This window comes from Notechis scutatus, chromosome 5 (genome assembly GCF_049901735.1).
Source record: "Notechis scutatus isolate UNSWTSFEM ecotype Mainland chromosome 5, rNotScu1.2, whole genome shotgun sequence".
Taxonomy (NCBI): Eukaryota; Metazoa; Chordata; class Lepidosauria; order Squamata; family Elapidae; genus Notechis; species Notechis scutatus.
This window is the reverse complement of record NC_142013.1, coordinates 55,542,591-55,564,297: the sequence shown is the minus strand read 5'-3', so window position 1 is coordinate 55,564,297 and position 21,707 is coordinate 55,542,591. Positions and strand designations below refer to the sequence as shown.

Here is a 21,707-nt window from a genome sequence, read left to right as displayed (position 1 = left end):
AATATAATAACCTTAGTAAAATATTCATTTTTATAGTAGCTATTCTTCCTATTAATGACAATTGCAATCTTTCCATTTCTCCATATTTAATTTAATTTGTTGTATCAGTTTCATATAATTATTCTCTTTAATTGTTGCACATTTTGTTGTTTACTATAATCCTAAATACTTCACTTTTTTTGACTATCTGCATATCAATTCTTTCCATCAACACTCTTTTTTGTGTATCTGTGAGATTTTTAACTTGTCTTTATTTATTTTCAGTCCAGCAACTTCCCCATACTTTTCTACCTTTTTAATTAACCTTGGTCCAGTTTCTAATGAGTCTTCTAATATAAAAACTAAGTCATCTGCAAACACCTGTAGCTTGTATTCTCTTATTTTTATTTCCATTCCTTTAAAAAAAAAAACTTTTTATAAATTCTCCCTCTGAATCCCCATGCTATTCTCTTATACAATGTGGTTTTGAAATATTTTGGATCATCACTCATCCATTTTAGGTTATGGAGCAAGACTTAAATCTTTGCACCCCACCCATAAAACAACGCATGTTTTTTGCTTGTAGCAACTATTACATTTGGATCATTTGAATATTGTTGCTGAGCTCTCATTATGGCTTGTAAAGTCATCCTAGTGGCCAAACTTAATTTTTACCTTAGGACCTTGCTTCAACCAGAAGAACAAAGAAGTGCCAGGAGTCAGGAAAAAAATATAGATTTGGTGTAATTTAATTTATATAGCATTTAATTAACATTCAGCTACATTTATTTTAAATACAGTTAATACTCTCTTATCTTTTTATTACAGCATGTTAAAGATTGCCAATTTGGAAGGACTCTGGTGCTGTATCTGTGTCTTTTAAGGGTTGTGTGTGACTGATGCTGAGCTTCACATTTACATTTTGTGTCCTTCTTGATGTACAGTACATATGGAAATCTCATACAAGTGGGCTTCCTTAAAGGAAGCAACAAATGAATTCCCGTATGTCTATGAATGAAGGATTCTCATCCACTGGATGATTGGACTGCTGCACTGGCATAAAATCCAGCTTTTGAAATTGGATTGGCTCTCCTGAAATCTAAGATGCATGGAAAATTATGATCCAATTTCTTTTTCTTTTTTACAATATATTGAACTTCATAATGATGTGGTCATTTCCTCCCCAAGTTCTCATTGCTATAACCTCTTCAAATAGCTCTTCCCCATTGGTTAGGAGCAGATCAGTGAGAGCTGCTACTGATGACTCTCCTTTAGCCTTTTGGAAAATAAGGTAAGAAGAACAGTGAAGAATTGCTGGGATCTTGCAGTTTTGGCCTACCTGATTTTCTTGGAGATGCTTGTAATGTTAATTTAAATGTAGTTGAAGTCTCTCATTATTACTATGTTTTTTTCTTACTTGAAAGTTCTATAATCTGGTTCGGAAGGATATTCTCTAGGTCTTTTGGCTGGATTGTTTGTACCCTACAAATATGCCTTTATTTCTTCTTTCCTTATATTCCAACTCAAATGCTCCATCTAGACCTTTTGTGCTCATAACCCTGAATCTCAAAAAATATGTGCACTTCCTTCATATATAATTCCTTTTATCCAATCTAGTTATACACTTCATTCCTTACTTTTCATTCATGGGCTTGATCCTATAACATTTCAACAATATCTACTAAATCATGTGTACCTTGCTGCATTAAAACTCCCAGTTATTCCTGATATAACTTGACCTGCTTCTTATTATTCTTTACATACTCATTATTGGGTGCCACCCTTTGCATATGCCTCCCAGTTCCAGTATATGATGTCACACTTTTTCCAGAACTTTCTTATCACAACCCCAAGAATTCAGTTTAAAATCCTCTGGACTGTTTTGCAAATCACCTTCCAAACACGTTTTTCCTCTTTATGTGAGGTGTAGTCCATCTCTTTTGTATCTCACCTCTTGCAGCAACTGCCATGTCAGAAATGTGTTCTAGGATCAAAGGACCAAACCATTCTAGTTGCATCCTCTGACAATCCACTTGTTCAGTTCTAATATTTTATCTCCTGCTTGATCATGTCTTTGGATAGAAAGGAGGGGGGAAAAAGCAATTGTATCACCTTTCACTCTTCTGCCCAGAGCTTCATAATCCCTTGTAATATCTTCAAATACCTTGTATTTGTTTCCACATGGATCAGTAAAAAGGAATATTTGATGAGGTTTGGAAATCTTTTTGGTACACTCCAAATTGTCTGCTCCAGGAAGGCAGCAATTTCCTTGTGATGGATTATCTAGCCAACATATTGTGGCTTCAACCCTTCTGAGCAGGGAGTCTCTGATTATTGCCATCCATTACTCCCTATTTTGGGTTTAGGGCAGGAATCCTTCCCTTTTTGAAGCTTATATTTTTCACTCCCTGAGGTCTGCGGCAGCTGCTCTTCATCCATGCATCCATAAACATCATCAGCAGGGAGGTCCTTAAAATTATTCTGAACCTCCAAAGTGTAAGAGCAGCTGTGTGACAGCTTTGAAGGTTTCTGCCGTATTCCTCAATTTCTTTCACTTCCTCTGTCTTCCTGTAGGTGTCTTGGTGTTCTTGTCTATATAGAAGTGCTTCCTGTCTAATCCAAGAATTCTCCATCTTCCTTGATAAGCTAGGAGGTGAACACTGTTGCCTTTAGCTTCTTCACCCTATCTCCAGAGCAACAATCAGCCAACCCTTAGAACATGTATAGTTCTTGTCTTCAGGAAGGTCACAAAAGCACTTTCCTCCATCTCTATGTTCCTCTGATGAAGAACAAGAAAATCAATTCCTCCCCTTGATCTCCCTTGCCAACTAGCTATTGCACAAAAGCACAACCAGCATGTAAACAACTAACACACAGTTTTGCTCTACCCAACATTATTTTAATACTTAAAGATCATATATTTATAGATATGTTTGGGGTATGGTGGATATGTGATTGCTATGTGATTTAATATGTAGATATTTAAAAAAAACAATGTGAAACCTTCCATTATTAGTTGCAATCATGAGAAATATTTATTCACTGAAATATGCATATGCTTTGGAAAGAAATATCCAATTGGTACATTAAAAAAACTACAAAGGAAGTACAAACATAATTTTAATGTCATATGTAAATTTGGCACTGAATTTTCAATGCTAACGACAAATGTCAAGAGAAGGTAACAGCATTTTCAACTATATCCTGTCTATTTCACACTCCTTATATAGTTTCAGAAGATACAATAAATATTATTTCAGAAAATATTTCAGGTGGCATCATTGTTTAAAATACCAGTATCATTTTGACTAAATAAAAGCAAAATGCTGCTGCTAACAACCTTTCAGAGGAACATAATTCACTGCAGAAGTTGTCTTTCCCTTTGCAATACATGCTTAAACCAACAAAACCTCAAGTCACTTCTGTCACCTAAGCAGTTTTCATAATTTCAGCATCGATATAAGAGATATTTCAAACTCTGAAGTGTACTTTGCTGCAATCAGTCAACGGCTAACATTACTTCCTGTTCTCTTTGTGGGTTTGCAAATGTTTGCAAAAACTGTACTGAACCACAGAACTAAGTTGCTGTGGAAAATAAGGAAACAGTATGGCTAGTTGTAGAAAGCAAATAATTTCTGGCTGGACTAAGTCCATATCAACATATATGATAATGAGTTATTATTTGTCTGAAAAGTGCCTTAAAAATAGAATCTAAGTTGTGTGCTTTTTAACTTAAAAAATCTTGTTGCGTTGTTCAGTGTGGCTCTTGGTTTTATTCCCAAAGTTGCTTCTTAATTGTTTTTTTAAAAAATCCTCACAGAGGCTACCTAAAATAGCATAATAGCTTTGTATGCCCCAACGAGAATTATTGGCACATGCTGTTTTCAAATTGAACTTTGATTTATGAATAATGCCATTCATTCCCTTGCATAAAGCAATTGCCTGCTCACAGAAATCATTGGCATTGCTGCTTCATCAGGAAGGCATTGCATTGGCTATTAGAATAAAAACTGCATGCATAGGAGTAGTGTATATAAGCTCCAGAATCTAAGATTTTGAAAGTTCAGATTGAATGCATTTTTCACATGACATCTGTTTCTAGCTATTACCAGTGCAGTGCTTTGGAGAAATATGTACATAAGATATAAGCCTTCTTGTTTAACAGTTTACCCCTAGTCCTCAGTTGCATAGAAACTAGGGATAATTATGTCATTAGCTTCTGTACTTAAACACGCAATAAGCAAAACTAGACTGGATTCAGCTTCTAATCAATGTTGTAACTCTGACTGGTCAGGGCATAAATCCAGGAAAATCCACTAAGGCGTCTTCCAGTTATTGACCACGAGTAGCAGCTGATTAGAAGATCAGAAGGGCATTATTGTGCTAGAGGGTGGTGAGGATAAGCCAAGAGATTGTATTTAAAGTTAAATGTAAGTTTTAGCTATCTGGATTTGTAACACACCACAAGTGACCCCACCCTGATTAGTTTTATTTGACAAGACTTCCAAAACTTTGGGTGGGTAATTTCCCTTTAGTTACTCCCCATTACACTGACATAGTCAGCATATGAGAAACATATTCTGAACAGCAACACCTACTTGTATGTGGTATCTATGCTGTAACCAAGCTCATTTAGTTCTTCTTCTGACATAAAAGATGGAACAGTTGTGCTTGCCTCCCACTTAGTCCATTCAAACAGTCCAGGTTCTATCCGAATTTTAGCTTTCTGTTCTATCCGAAGCCCTGTAATCGGAAAACATAAAAATAAAATGATCTGATTCCTTCATTCAATAAATATCTAGTTTATTTAGCTTATAAATTCAAATTAAAAACAAAGTAAACATTAAATCTAAGAAGGAAAGAAAATCATAGATGAGTATGATACTTAAAAGGTGTAGACTTGATCTAAAATGGATCTTATTTGAAGCAACCGAAGATAAAGCAAGATGGTTTTGAAAGTTCCCATTTACTCAGAAGGGCAGAGAGAATTAGAAATAATTAGTTAAAAAGGACATACTTCTGTCCCCTTCCCCTATAAAAGGAAAAAGGGGAAGGGGGAAGGGGAAAGCATAGTTTAAAGGCAGAGCTTCAGTTACAATGATTAGGAGGAGAAATGTTTAACAGATGTATCAAGAATGCTTTTTTATAAGCTGCTTTTATTGGCAGCCATATTAGTGGAAGAGTAATGTGAATTTCTTGTCCAAACCAGAGGAATAACTTCCTTGAATTCCAATCCTTTGAATACCAACATTAATGTATCTTTGGAGATGGCTGGGATGAGGGTACATAAATTATGCTAGGTAGGAAAAAAGGAAATTATCTTGTAGTAACAGGAATGAAAATTGGTAGAGCAGCAAACCTGGACTATTCAATAAAACAACTGCTTATACTGAAAAGCCTTACCTTCTAATATATGAAAAGCAGTTTGAATACAGTGTAATGCTGGAGAAGAGTATACACAGCCAACAATCACTTCTTTTCCTAACAAGGCTTCTCCTAGTAGTAGAAAATATTAATTTTTCTTTTCTTTTTTCACACAAAAAGGGGATGGGTGCAAATTAATACATTTTCAAGAATATCAGTTGGAATTGTTTCAAACAATCAAACTGCAAACATTTAATCAAGTTCTGTACAGTTTTAATGTGGTCCCTTAGTGGATTCCATCCTCTTCTTATATTCAAACACTCTTATATACAAGTACCCACCCACAACCCCTTTCAAAATGAAAAGAAGCTATTAGAATCTTCATGATAATTTGGTTTTAATAAGTAGATCATTAAAAATGTAAAATGTAAAAAATGAGTATTAATTCATAGTCTATGCAATATGAGTGTGATAGAAAATCATGATTCCTTTACATTGTTTCTAAGGATGGTCCTAATGCTGTTCAGGCATTATTCTTCCATAGGTAACTAAATATAGAATTAAAATACATTTCCCCAAAATATACTGACTTTTATGACCAAGACTTTTCTCTAAGATTTAATGTCAGGTGCATCCAGTTTAAAGAGGCTTACAATTATGACTTACGTATTTAAAAAAATAAATTTGTATGTACATTTGTATGGGTGTTATATCAAGAAAAGCCAAATAATAATTTCTGAGATTTTAAAACTCCTCATTTTTCTTCCTCAGCTGCTGATTAATACACTAAAAAGCTTACCAGTCAGTCTAGATTGAAATGTGCCACAGCACGACAAAGGAGGATCATATTTATAGCGTTTAATATAACCATCTTGATTTGGTAAACTGGAGGGGAAATTGAGGTCTCGTCGATAATATTTTCCTGAAACAAGATGACATTAACCTTATTTTTATTTAATTTTGTTAATTATCCAGCTGATCTTAACATGCTGCTCTGCCTAGTAAGATTATTGCTTAGTTTTTCTTCAGAATTATTGAAGGAGGAAAATGTTTCCAATTCAACGTTCTCCTATTTGGCCTACAGGGGGGCCCTGCAGAAATAATGCAAATGATAAACCAGATGTTGCATGAACATTTATACAAAGGGGTTTTGGTTTATCTTGATGATATTCTTATCTACACGGAGACTCGTTTTGAACATGCGAAACTAGTGCGGTCAGTTCTGGAAAAACTTCGAGCTGCTGAACTGTATGCAAAGTTGTCCAAGTGTGAATTCCACCAGGAAAAAATTGACTATTTAGGCTATCGCATATCACATGATGGCATAGAAATGGATCCGGGGAAAGTTTGTGCCGTTTTGGAATGGGCCCCTCCCCGCACCAGGAAACAACTTCAAAGTTTCTTGGGATTTGCTAATTTTTACTGTCAATTTATCCCTGCTTTTGCGAAGATTGCAATGCCTATCACAAATCTCCTAAAAAACAAAGGGGAGGTGAAACTGAAGCCTAGTAAACCACTGGAGTGGTCTATGGAGTGCCAAGCTTCTTTTGAGAAGCTGAAATGACTGTTTGCTGCTGAACCAGTCCTCAAACACCCGGACATGGACGCTCCTTTTGTAATCCAAGCCAATGCGAGTGATGTAGCAGTCAGGGTGGTGTTACTACAAGCAAACGAGATGGGGACTCTGCAACCATGTGCATATACTTCCCGTAAACTAACTAAAACCGAAAGAAGATGGGCCATATGGGAAAAAGAAGCTTTTGCAGTTCGCTGGGCTCTGTTAATCTGGAGGCATTTCCTAGAAGGGGAAAAACACCCATTTGAGGTGTGGACGGATCATAAAAATTTGGAGGCTTTGAAAACGCCTCGGAAGCTGCCTCCCAAGCAAGTTCGCTGGGCGCAGTACTTTAAACGCTTTAATTTTTCATTGAAGTACATTCCAGGGGGGAAGAACTTCATGGCGGATGCTTTATCTAGATTACCTCAATATAATAGTACTTGCCAAGAAATGGTACGGCCTATTGTCCCAACCAAACAGTTGGTGGTTCCAGTGGTTACCAGAGCCCAGAAAAAGAAGGAAGTCAATTTATTTTACATATCTACAGGTTACATGGGGTTCCTGAACGCATAATCTCAGACAGGGGTGTCCAGTTTACCTTAAACTTTTGGAAGGAGTTCCTGAAGTTATTGGGCCCAGGGCTTAAGCTTCGCACACCACCTACAAACCAATGGGGCTTGTGAGAGAACTAACTCGGTATTGGAATGTTATAGATGTTATATAAATTATCAGCAAGATGATTGGGCAGACCTACTGCCATTCGCTGAGGTGGCATATAACAATTCAGTATATAGTAGTACTATGGTTTACTCCATTTAAAGTGGCTTCGGGACAAGACTTTGTACCTATACCCGAGCTTCCACAGGAGAAACCTAACATTCAGTCATTAGATGAATGGATAACACTGCTCCAGCTTACCTGGCCGGTTACCCATAAAGCATTAGATGATGCTCATCAAGCCCATAAAAAAATTGCTGATAAAAAGAGAACTCCACAAAAACCATATCAAGTTGGTGACAAGGTCTTTTTATCCACCAGATATTTGCAGACCACACAAAGGTTAAAAAAGCTTGGACCTAAGTATGTTGGACCTTTCCCAATTGAACAAATTGTGAACCCTGTGGCAGTCCAACTGAAATTACGTAAAACCCTCCGACGGATCCACCCTGTCTTCCATGTTAGTTTATTAAAACCTGAACATACCTCCGACTTGAGGCCGACTCAAGTTGATCCCCCTGTGCCATTGCTAATTGAAGGTGAACAACATTTTGAAGTTAAAGAAATTGTGGATTCTCGAAAACAAAGGGGTCTACTCCAATATTTGGTTGTTTGGAAACATTTTCCTCCTCAGTCCGAATGGGTGAATGAGAAGGATATTAGAGCTCCTAAGCTTATCAAGGCATTTCATACTAAATATCCTGATAAACCCTAAAATATAGTATTATATTGTTACATGTATATTTTCTGTTATCTTCTATTTTTATCTTTTATAGGACTAACGCCTGTTTTGCAGGAGGGCCGAATGTCAGCCTTCAAGATTTTCTTCCTTTACTTTGCATCTTTCGGCTGTCATAAGTAATGGGGGGAGGAGGGGGGACATGTTATGGGAAGCGAGCTGGAGGTGTTACAAAACAAAACTGTATAAGTTGGGGGGGGAAGGTTCTTGCTTAGGCTTCTATCCTATGCTATGCACAGCCGCAACTCTTTATCAAAATATGTCAAGGTCAACGGACAGAGGCCTCATCACCACCTGGAGATGCCCACATGATGCTATACGCAACTTTTAACTGGATGAGCCAATTGAACTATTGGGGGTGGGAACGTTGCCATCACTTTGTATATGTGATTTACGCGCTCATTTTCTCAGATTCAGAATTCTTTTGTTGCTACCACTTGACTTCCAGTAAAATATATCTTTTCTCTAATTAATGGAGTCTAAGTATTTCTTTCTTGGATTTTGAATGGAGCACCATTTGACATTTATAATCCCAATCCTTTCTCCAAATGTAAACTATCATCAAAATCTCCTGGTGAATGGAAGTTTTATAAATTTACATGAAAACTGTTTTAAATCCCCAGTACATTTGGGAACTGATAGGAAGTTCAAAAAGTTCAAATACAAAATAGATGAGTCATTGTTGTTTTGTTCATTTCTGTTCACATAATCCACTGCTTTATATCACACATGCAATATTGGATCTCTAAACCTTTACTTACCATCTGGTCCAAAACACTGCTGTATCCAAGATTTCCCAAACACCTGGTCTACCCTTTCTCCATGGCAAATCACCAACATGTCTCTCTGGTTTGTGGTTTGTGCTGACAACTGAAAGAAATTATGTTACAACTCTGCTTATTGAAATTATTGAAAGAATAGTAGTTCAGATGAACAAAAACAAATTCATATAGCAACTAAATTGATGAGATTTGATCAGCGTTTTTCAACCTTCACAACTTTATTGGTTGGGGAATTTGTGGAGTTGAAATTCCAAGGTTGAAAAGTTACCAAGGTTGAAAAATACTGCATTTGATTGTACTTTCGGTTTTATATTTATGCAGCGAAGTTGTGACATTCAGAACAGTATGGATAATGTAGCATGTTTCATGAAGCAAAAAAAAATTGCTTGAATAAAATCTATCAATAATAGCTTTCTGTCTCAAGAAAAAAATGTCGTTATAAGAAGCTCATGAGTAGGATGTGATGTTTGGTTGTAGCCTCTGTGCTGGGGCATCTACAGCAAGCTACAAAGTGATGAAGTAAGCCTCATGGCTTTGCAATATTTGGTTGCAAAGGGCAACTATCCTTTGCTGCAGAACTTCTGTGGATACATTGAAGATTTAATTAATATGTCACATAGTTATTGAATATTTAAACATTCGCTCACTATTATTAAACTGTTAAGAATACAGTCTAGGCTATCTTTTCCAAAATGCCACCCCCCCCCAAATATTAGATTAGATTACAGTATCCATCATTTTCAAACAAAGTGCTATGCTATGAAATGATGAGAATTAAAGGCAAATACCTCTGAGAAAGCACCAGATTGGAAAAGGTTGAACTTAGTCAATTGAGATACTTTCTCAAAAAATTTGCAGGAAGAATTTATTTATGTACATGCTATAGATTTACATAGAATGAAATCTTTAGGGTAACTTTTTAAAAAAATTGATTGACTTCTGAAATTGTCCTTTGGCAATTTTGTTAATGTTACTCTTTCATCTAGAAATCCTGAACTAAAATTTGAAAACTGGACAAATGTTTCCTGTATCTAAATGTTTAATACCTAAACTTGTCTTCCTCTTCATTCTCACACATATCCATAGATCAAGATCCCTGAATTTCAGTTTACCTGATGAGTAAGCAATTTGGCTAAATTCCTTGGCAATGGATTTGGAATCTTTGTTTTAATGCAAGTTTTGATTTGGTTCTTAGGAAGTTGGCCTGCATCTGCAGATAAAATATATTCTCTGAAACATAAATAGCAAAGAACAAAACAGAAAACGGTGAGAAAATTTGGAATCACGTATATCTTTGAACTGAATGTAAGACAACACATCTCAGAAGAGTAATTTCCCTCATAAATGGAACACAGTGATCTTACCAAGAAATCTGAACCTATACAAGACTCTCTCCTGTGACTAAAGTGGGAAGTAGGAATTCTAGTACTCTCTAGATAATTACAATTTTCATAAACTCACTCAGTATAGTGAATGGTCTGTGATAATGGGAGTTGTATTTGAAAATAGCTTGGTGTTGACAATAGGGAATAAGTAGAAGGAGAATTATGGACTCAATGTACTAATCAGTAAAACTGAACCATTTAGTGACAAGGATAGAAAGTTCAGAAGCAATATAGTTCAGATAGCCAAGATGGCACCGACGACGGCTGCCTCGGTGGAATGCTCTCTAATGGTTTCTTTATTTTTTGTTATTATCTGCAATTCATTATGGATTTCATACTCACAAGACCATCTGCTAAGAATTAGGCAATGTTTCCTTAAGGAGCAGTTTTCTGATTCCTCACCACCACCCATGTCTTTGCAAATGCGGAGGAGATTCTAACTAATTCCCCAGTGCTATGGATTACAACAAACAAAGGAGAAAAGCAGTAGTGCCGAAAAAGGATATGAGGTAAACAAGCAGGAATTTTAAACAGACTAAGGAAAAGGGAAAAAAAAAACCCTCTCTCCCTTCAATCTTTCTGACTAATTTACGCTCACTTGCTAACAAGATGGATGAAATACATCTCTTAAATAGATGGAATTCTGATTTCTACAATTCTGCAGTTCTTTGTTTTACTGAAACCTGGCTTAATCCACAAATTTATGGAGACAACACCATATACATCCCAGGATTTCAGATATTTAGATCAGACAGAATTGAAGAGACATCAGGTAAAACAAAGGGTGGAGGATTATGTTTATATATCAACAACAGCTGGTCTCAGGATATAACTATAATATATAAATTCTGTGATGAAAGCTTAGAGTCTTTACATATCAACTGCAAGCCATTTTATTCTCCATGAGTTCTCCTCATTTCTCCTAATAGCTGTGTATGTTCCTCCACAAGCTTGTGTAAACAAGGCATTACGAACTCTTGCTGATCAAATTATGGAGGCTGAAGCCAAACACGCAGATTCCCTTCCCAACATTTTGGGGGATTTCAATCAAGCAAATTTAAGGCAAGAGCTACCAAAATATTTCCAGCATGTAAATTGTCCCACCAGAGGCAAAAAATACTTTAGACCACTGCTACAGAACAGTAAAAGATGCTTATAGGTCTTTACCACAAGCAGCTGTGGGACACTCTAACCACTGCATGATTCACCTTGTATCTACCTACAGACAAAGACTTAAAACCATGAAACCAACAATTAAATCAGTGAGGACTTGGTCTAATGAGGCAAAGCTGAAGCTCCAAGCTTGCCTTGATTGCACTGATTGGAATGTTTTTGAAGATACCTCTACAGACCTAGATGAGCTCACAGATACTGTAACATCATATGTCAGGTTCTGCGAAGACTTATGTGTACCAACAAGGAACCTGCAAATATATAGTAACAATAAACCTCGGTTCACAGCTCAATTTAAGCAGCTATGTCATTCCAAAGAGGAAGCCTACAGAAAAGGTGACAGAATGCTATACAGTCAGGCCAGAAACATATTAACAAGAGAGATCAAAGCAGGAAAAAGAAGCTACTCTGAAAAGTTAAGGAATCAGTTCTCAACAAATGAACTAGCAAACATGGAAAACTCTTAAAAACATCACTGGCTACAGCAAACCTTCCCAGGCAGAAGGAAATCAACACCTAGCAGATGACTTGAATGTGTTTTACTGCAGGTTTGAAAGGAAACTACAGCCACCTATCTCCACAACCCCCACCTCAAACACACCAACAACAGCCAAGCTTCCTACAACTGGCCCCAACCCATTGGGTTCACAACCTCTGGTGATCACAGAAAAAGAAGTACAAGATCTGTTACACAGACAAAAGCCAGCAAAAGCACCAGGGCCAGACAAAATAACTCCTTCTTGCTTACAAGTCTGTGCTGACCAATTGGCCCCCATCTTCACCTGAATCTTCAATAGACCACTAGAGATGTGCTACGTTCCTTCCTGCCTCAAACGCTCTACCATCATCCCAGTGCCAAGGAAGCCCTCCATCAAGGAACTGAATGACTACAGACCAGTTGCTCTAACATCTGTAGTTATGAAAATCTTTTAAAGGCTTGTGCTGTCCCACCTGAAAACCATCACGGTTTCGCTGTTAGATCCCATGCAGTTTGCATACTGAGTAAATAGATTGACAGATGATGCTGTTAACATGGCTCTGCATTACATCCTACAACACCTTGAATCTCCAAATACCTATGCAAGGGTCCTCTTTGTAGACTTCAGTTCAGCATTCAATACCATCATTCCAGACATTATTCTAAGTAAATTAAACCAACTAGCGGTACCTGAACACACTTCTAAGTGGATAATAAGCTTCCTAACAGACAGGAAGCAGCAGGTGAAGCTAGGCAGAATAACATCTGATATCTGTACAATTAGCACAGGGGATCCCCAAGGCTGTGTGCGTTCTCCACTTCTCTTCTCCCTATATACCAATGACTGCATCTCAAATGATCCATCTGTTAAAATACTGAAGTTTGCTGATGACACAACAGTGATTGGTCTCATTCGAGACAACGATGAATCCGCATACAGACAGGAGGTTATACAATTTACCTCATGATGTAACCAGAAGAATCTGCAACTGAACAAACTCAAAACCGTAGAAATGATGGTACACTTTAGAAGAAACCCTCCCATACTACCACCTCTTACAATACTGGACAACACAGTATCAACAGTAGAGACCTTCAAATTTCTAGGTTCTACTATATCACATGACCTAAAATGGACACCTAACATCAAAAACGTCATCAAAAAAGCACAACAAAGAATGTTCTTTCTGTGCCAACTCAGAAAGCTCAAACTGCCCAAGGGGCTGCTGATCCAGTTCTACAGAGGAATTACTGAGTCTATCATCTGCACCTCTATAACTGTCTGGTTTGGTTCTGCAACCCAACAGGACAGACACAGACTTCAGAGGATAATTAGGACTGCAGAAAAAACAATTACTACCAACCTGCCTTCAATTGAGGACCTGTATAATGCAAAAGTCAAAAAGAGGGCTGCGAAAATATTTACAGACCCCTCACATCCCAGATATAAACTGTTTCAACTCCTTCCCTCAAAATGACGCTATAGAGCACTGCACACCAGAACAGCTAGACACAAGAAGAGTTTTTTCCCGAAAGCCATCACTCTGCTAAACAAATAATTCCCTCAACACTGTTCAACTGTTACAAACTGCAGTACTGTTACTGTTAATCTTCTCATCAGTCCTTATCATCCATTCTCCCCCCCACTTGCGACTGTATGATTGTAACTTTGTCACTTGTATCCTTACAATTTATATTGACTGTTTCCTAGTATGATTTGATTGCTTATTGTACCCTATGACTATCATTAAATGTTGTACCTATGGTTCTTGATGAATGTATCTTTTCTTTTATGTATACAGAGAGTATTTGCACCAAGACAAATTCCTTGTGTGTCCAATCACGCTTGGCCAATAAAGAATTCTATTCTATTCTATTCTATTCTATTCTATTCTATTCTATTCTATTCTATTCTATTCTATTCTATTCTATTCAATATTCCATTTTCTTAATATTCCTTAGTGGTATAATTAAAACTGCATTTTATGCAGAGTAAACAACATATTTCCCCTTTAGAGCACATCTATCTATTTTGATGCTTTTTAGCATCTACAACCAAAAGTGCCTCCATAGCTATTTTAAGCAAAAACCATTAAAAAAACACCCTTAGCTGTCAAAGACAAAGAAACAGTTGTACAAGGCAAGGATATCCCTTGTTTCCCCTATTATTCATACTGACACTGGAAGTATTAAATAGAAATGTCAGAAATACAGAGATAAAAGGTATGGAAATAAAAAAAGGAAAAGTATAAATTACAAGCATTTGCAAATGATTTAGTTTTTATTTTGGAGGATCCACAAGAAACAGGGCCCAGATTAATTTTTAAAAATAGAAGAATATGACGAAGTGGCAGGATTGAAAATAAATAAAGAAAAAACTAAGATTTCAGTGAAAAACCTTATAGATAAACAGAAAAAAATTAAGGAAGAGAATAGATATTGAGTTTACTAAGAAAGTAAAATACTTAGAGATTCAACTGACAGGAAGATGTGTAATGATTAAGGAAGATAACTATTATAAATTGATGCAATGAATTAAAACAGATCTGGAAAAATGGGGAAATATGCAACTATCATTGATAGGAAGAATAGCTACAATTAAAATGAGTATGTTGCCGAGACTATTATACTTATTTCAAACAATTCTGATAAGACTGGGAAAAATACTTTGAGGAACTTAATAAAATAACATTAAAATATATCTGGCACGGGAAAAAAAGCAAGAATTAGCTTTAAAATGCTTCAGGGTTAAAGAAATAGGGGAGGTTTCAGATTACCAAATTGGGAATTGTATTATCAGGCAGCGGTATTAACATGGATCAAAGAGTGGATTGCATTGAGGCATACAAGATTATTGACTTTGGAGGGACATGACCTGCAACTAGGCAGGCATGCTTTCTCGTGGTTTGGGAAAAGTAAGATCAGAGGTGGTATTCAACCGGTTCGCACCTACTCGGGCAAACCGGTAGCGGTTATTTGGCATAGGTCGCCAAACCAGTGGTGACCCCTGGCTGGCCACGCCCCAACCCGGTCACCCGGTCTCTCACTTGCGATCGCTCTCCTAGTTTTCCGTTCCCCACATCCCCTTTCTTCCCGGGGGAAAGTAAGAACGGCATGGACGCTGCAAGTATCACTTTCCCCATGTGAATTAAAGTGTCTGGAGTGAGAAAGAGTGTGGTCTGACAGAGGGGGTGGGGGTGAATTGAGCCTTGGAGCACTTCTGCAACATAAAAGAAATGCATTTTGGAAGCAGTAGGTCCTTTAAAAACTTCTCCAAGGATTCCCTATGGATACTGCAAGTATCGCTTTCTGTGTGAGTTAAAGTGTCTGGAGTGAAAAAGAGTGCGGCCTGACAGAGGGGGTGGGGGGAATCCACTCCAGCCTTGGAGAAATTTAAAGGAGCTGCTTCCAAAATGCTTGTCTGTTAAGTGCTGTGTGTGTGTGTGTGTGTGTGTGTGTGTGTGTGTGTGCAAGAGAGAGAGAGAGAGAGAAAATAGGAAGAGAGAGATAAAACTGTGCTATTATTTTTAATTGTTCCATTATTTATCATGTGTTAATATTTTACACTGTCCCTACACCTAAAGTGATTTTTCTGCCTTTCTTTTGCTCAGGGCTACCACATATTTTTCAGGCTTTACATGCATTCAATGTCAATAGTCCAGAGCATAAAATACACATGTGTTTAGCAAGAGTTGAAAAGGGACCTTGGAAGTCTTCTAGTCCAACCCCCAGCTCAGGCAAGAAAACTGAGGGTGCCAAACTCTGAGTAGAAATCCTGGGAAAGGTGCCAGAATAATACTTAGAAGGGACCTTGGGATGAACCCTATACCATTTCAGAGAAATGGCTGTCCAGCCTTTTCTCAAAAACTTCCAGTGATTGAGCACCCAGAACTTCTGGAGACAGGCAGTTCCACTTGTTAATTGTTCTCACTGTCAGGAAGTTTCTCCTTAGTTTTAGGTTGCTTCTCTCTCTGTTCAGTTTCCATCCATTGCTTCTTGTTTGCCTTCTGCTTCTTTGGAAAATACATTGTTCCCCTTTCTTTGTGGCAGCCCCTTAAAAGCCTGTTGCCTATCACACTCTTGGGTAAAGCATGTGAGCCATTTTCCCTTTTCAATGGTCCATGAAAGTACATCTATAGTATGCAGATAATAAAGTCAAAAAAGGGTGAACAACATTTTTATAGAACTATAGATAAGTTGAGGCTGGGTGACAAGGAATGGCTGGGAGGGGAGGGGCCGGGTGAGGCCCCCCTTGATATGAGTGACATTGAGTTGGACACGCCCATCCAGTCATGTGACCACCAAGCCATGCCCACCCAGTCACATGACCACTAAGCCACACCCATCCAGTCACATGACCACCAAGCCACGCCCACCAAATAAGCCATGCCCACAGAACCGGTAGTAAAAATTGTTGAATTCCACCACTGAGTAAGATACATGGTTACTTTCAAAGACATTACATAAGGAATGCACTATTGTAAATATGGGAGAAAATTAGAGAGCAACACTATTTGAAGTTTGGCTTTCAACAATGGAAGCACTGATTCATCCAAATTTTATTAATATGGGAAATATTGTTAGATAGAAAGATGTTTTGAATGAAAAGGGAGAGCTCAAAACTAAACAAGAACTGAGTGATCAAGGGATCGATATGACATGGTATTAGCAAGTGCAGATACATTCTAGACATGAGAAAGATGCTAAATTATATGGTTTCTATAAAGAACTAACAGAATTAGATATTAACAGGGACAGAAGAAAGATTGATAAAGAAACTGTGCAGCTACTTATTGAGCATTAAACTGGAAGAGTAACAAGTGAAGGAGACAATGATAGCACAGGCAAAAAAACTTTGGTTACACAATAGAATTAGATAAATGGCAGAAATTGTGGGACAGGAATTATATATTAACAATGTTAACTGCATATAAAGAAAATTTATATAAAATTTGTTTTATAGATGGCATTTTGCACCGGCGAGATTGGCAAAGATGTTTAAAGATAAGTCAGCTAAATGTTGGAAGTTCCACCAGATACCTGGGTCTTATTATATGTGGTGGGCATGTGCAGAAGCAAAAAAAAAAAAAAAATACTGGACAAAAATACACACTGGAAAAGATAATAAAGCACTGTATTGACTTAAAGCCAGAAATATTTTTGTTGGGGATTTTACCTGAAACTTATAGTAAAGGGAATGCATATTTAATTATCCATCTGTTAACGGCAACTAGAATTGTTTTTGCACAAAATTGGAAAAGTGAAGAGATTCCTACGATTGAGAATGTGATTAGGAAAATATTAGAATGTGCAGAAATGAATAGATTACCACTTGCAATTAAGGAGAAAGAACAAACTGAATATTATATGACATGGGAATTATTTTATTGATGGTTGGAGAAGAAAAATGGAAGTTAGAAATAAAAGAAGATTAGTGAAATATAGAAAGTATGTTAAGATAGAGATGTACACAATGTGATGACTGTTATTGATACGACTATTAGGTTTACTATGTTTAATGTTATTATTATATTCTTATTAGAAAATATGTTAAGAGAGAAATGAATAGGTTTACTATATACAATATTATTTTTGTAAGATTGCAAAATTAATACCAATACAATGTATACTGTTGTAAATTTTGATTGTTACTGCACAGAGATATTTATATCCAGACGACACGTTGTTTAATGGAAGACAGAATGCTTATACTAATTTTTCAGCAGAATCTCATCTGCCATCATCAGGCTTCTGTATAGTGTTCGTCTGTGAGTCAGACTTTCACAGCTGTTTCTGTTTTAAATTTGGTGCTAGCCTACTGCTGTGCCAGAATGGTTTTTTCTTCATCCTGATTGATTGGGAGTCTTGGTCTGTGTTTATTGGTCTTGGGGTTTGCTGTGTTCTGCTTGATTGGTGTTTCTAATACCTTCTGTCTGTTTTGTAGCTTTTTTTGTCTTGATTGGCTGGCAACATTGTGTTTCCTGTATTGGAGGCTTTTAGTGCGGCTTAGCTCCAAGTAAATGGATGGCTATCATTTATTAGGAAGCTAGGTTTCATCTGGGTGCCTGGTTGGGGTGTGTTTGAGCTGGAGGTATCGGGGGGGTCTGTTTGTGCCCTGGTGTTTGCCTGGCTTGTGGTGTGGATATTTTTTTGTTTGAGAGTGCAGGCTTCCAGATAATTGATCAGTTAAACAAAGATCTCCTAATTCTACACCTGGAATTGAGCCACAAAATCCACCCTCTACTTTGGGACAAGATAAAACAACTTACAACTTGGAGAGCTGAAACTGAAACCACTTACAAAAATGACAAACTCCTGAAGAAACTAAAGAAATTAGAACATGACAAGAAAGCCTCCAACAACTCACAACAACACCTGAAACAATTAGTATACAACGTTTCCAACAGAGAACTCACCAAAACAGAAACAGATGTCCTAACCAAAGGATTCAATTATGCTATAGCACCCAAAAAAATCCCCACAGAATCCATCATATGTGGAGTGGAATCCAGCCTAACTAAACTAAATACAAATGAAGCTGACAGAATAAGACACCAAGTCACTAACATCCTATGCACAAGCAAACCACCCAAAAGCAACTTGCACAAAGAGGAACTAAAAGCCCTGCAAGCCCTAAGGAATGACAGCAGCATACTTCCAGCAGATAAAGGTAATGCCACAGTAGTAATGGATAGAAAAGACTACGAAACAAAATTGACAGACCTACTCCAAAACTCCACATACAAACCCATAAACACGGACCCAACCACATATCTGGAAAAAATAACCAAGAAGAAAATTATAACCAGCCACATGAGCAAAGAGATCCAACAAACGATCATCCCAAGAGAAAAATCTTTCAGATGCCCCAAACTACATATCTCCCAAAAATACACAAAGAAGGCATACCTCTCAGACCCATAGTCAGCTCCAGAGGAGCACCACTACAAAACCTAGCCAAATACCTAGCAAAGCAGCTAGAGCCCCATGCTGAAGCAGCAGCTTCACATGTACAAAACTAATACCACCTCTTGGAAATGATCAAAGATCTACATGTGGAACAAGAAGATCTGCTTGTAAGTTTCGACGTGGTTTCACTATTCACTCAAGTCCCGATAAAAATAACTCTCGAAATCATCAGAAATAAATACCAACCACCCAAACACCTCATGGAACTAACAGAACACTGCTTAACCAACACATATTCCATATACAAAGGACAAAGATACAAGCAAATTGAAGGAGCCCCTATGGGATCACCACTGTCACCCATCATTGCAAACTTGTTCATGGAAGAATTCGAATCTAGAACCCTAGCCAATGCCACCCACAAACCCAAACTATGGTTAAGATACATCAATGACACATTTGTTATTTGGCCCCATGAAAAAGAAAACCTAAACAATTTCCTAACACACCTAAACAGCACACACCCCAAAATGAAATTCACCATGGAAACAGAAACAAACAAACAACTACCATTCCTAGATGTACTAATCTACAAAAAAACAGATGGCACTCTAGGACACACCATATACCAGAAGAAAACACACACCAACCGCTACCTCAATGCCCAATCCCACCACCACCCAGCACAGATAAACTCTGTGGCCAAAATACTAATTGCCAGAACCAAACACCTGGCAGACAAGACACACATAAAGACTGAACTATGCACCCTGACTAAAGTACTGACAGCCAACGGCTTCTACAAAAGCAAAATCACTGGCTTGATCCACAAAAACACACTGAGACATAATGGAGACCTAGAAGATGAACAAACCTATGGAACAGCTGTCCTGCCCTACATAAGAGGTACTACAGACAAAATCAGTAAGATACTACACAGGCATCACATCAAGACTGCCTTCAAAACAGACAGAAAAATAGCAGCCATCCTAAGAAACCCCAAAGATAAAATTGACCTGGAAAACCAAGGCATATATGTAGTCCCCTGCACATCATGCCCTGCCACATACATCGGACAGACCAATAGAAGAATAAGTACCCGCCTGGATGAACACAAAAGTGCAGTAAAAAAGCTGGAACACACTTCCTCACTAGCCCAACACATGAAAGCCATAGCATCGACTTCAATGGCACCAAAAACCTAGCCACTATAGAAATCCCCAGCTACGGAATTATCAGAGAAGCCATAGAGATTGAAAAAAGTCCTGAAAGCATGAATAAAAGAGATGACTCCACCAGACTGTCAATTATCTGGAAACCTGCACTCATAAACAAAAAAATCTCCACACCACAAGCCAGGCAAACACCTGGGCACAAACAGATCCCCCCTGATACCTCCAGCTCAAACACACCCCAACCAGGCACCCAGATGAAACCTAGCTTCCTAATAAATGATAGCCGTCCGTTTACTCAGAGCCAAGCTGTACTAAAAGCCTCCAATACAGGAAACACAATGTTGCCAGCCAATCAAGACAAAAATAGCTACAAAACAGACAGAAGGTATTAGAAACACCAATCAAGCAGAACACAGCAAACTCCAAGACCAATAAACACAGACCAAGACTCCCAACCAATCAGGATGAAGAAAAAACCATTCTGGCACAGCAGTAGGCTAGCCCCAAATTTAAAACAGAAACGGCTGTGAAAGTCTGACTCACAGACGAACACTATACAGAAGCCTGATGATGGCAGATGAGATTCTGCCGAAATGTTGCTACAACTTTAAAAGCACAACTATAATGACGTGGAAAAATACCCCAACAAAGCTGAATACCATACATGTAAGTACCCGCGAAAACTTAAGAAAACACACACGCACGCACACACACACACACACACACATACATACATACATACATACAGTATATATAAAAGAAACAGTTGTAAGATTATCTCTCAATCTAATGGCCATGACAATATATTCATTTTCATTTTGATTTCATGAGTTTGTCTTGCAATGCTAAAATAATAGATAGAAAGCTGAGACCCAATTCTATACATTGGCTGGGTTGCTCATATTCCTTGAAGTGCAATGATATAACTTTTGCCTGTTACATGTTTTTATGTTGATTTGCATTTAGATAGGGGTAGCATTGGTAAAGGTCTCTCTTTCTCTCTCTCTCTCTCCCTCCCTCCCTCCCTGCCCCCTCCCTCCCTCTCTCTCTCTCTCTCTCTCTCACACACACACACACACACACAAGCATGCACACATATGCGCACAAAGCTGGGATGGGGAAACCTTCAGCCTATGAGCTAATCACCAGACTGATCTATCTTGTGATGCTGCAAGTGAGGTTTTGTCTCTAAAATGAAGAGTTAAGAAATCTTCAACCAACTAATACTAACCTGTGTTTTACCCAGGTATCTGACTCATTGGCTTTTTCTGTGTAATTTTCAGGAAGAAATCCGCGGCATCCAGTTTGGTGAGATATACCAATTGTCCATCCATCACATATTTTATGTTGCTGTGACCGATCAACATATATAAGATCCCCTGAATTCAACATTAATTCATCAATATTTTGAGGCTTGTACTGGAATAAGGCCCTCAAAACCTTAACAG

At 37.8% G+C, this 21,707-nt stretch overlaps 1 protein-coding gene and 1 long non-coding RNA gene across 2 annotated transcripts in view; one reads left to right on the top strand and one right to left on the bottom strand.

Annotated features, from left to right (window-relative positions):
• UBASH3A (ubiquitin associated and SH3 domain containing A) overlaps positions 1-21,707 on the bottom strand; it is a 39,860-nt gene that overhangs the window by 4,373 nt on the left and 13,780 nt on the right. Inside the window, exons 6-11 of the mRNA XM_026673960.2 lie at positions 21,491-21,699; positions 10,252-10,369; positions 9,119-9,227; positions 6,143-6,265; positions 5,383-5,475; positions 4,578-4,722 (exon numbers count right to left, since the gene is read on the bottom strand). Of these exons, the coding sequence (XP_026529745.1) occupies positions 4,578-4,722; positions 5,383-5,475; positions 6,143-6,265; positions 9,119-9,227; positions 10,252-10,369; positions 21,491-21,699 (797 nt within the window). The remainder of the gene's footprint in view (positions 1-4,577; positions 4,723-5,382; positions 5,476-6,142; positions 6,266-9,118; positions 9,228-10,251; positions 10,370-21,490; positions 21,700-21,707) is intronic.
• Positions 1,002-8,826, top strand: LOC148130484 (uncharacterized). Its single transcript, XR_015749942.1, has 2 exons — positions 1,002-1,270; positions 8,395-8,826. It is a non-coding gene; the product is annotated as an uncharacterized LOC148130484 (long non-coding RNA).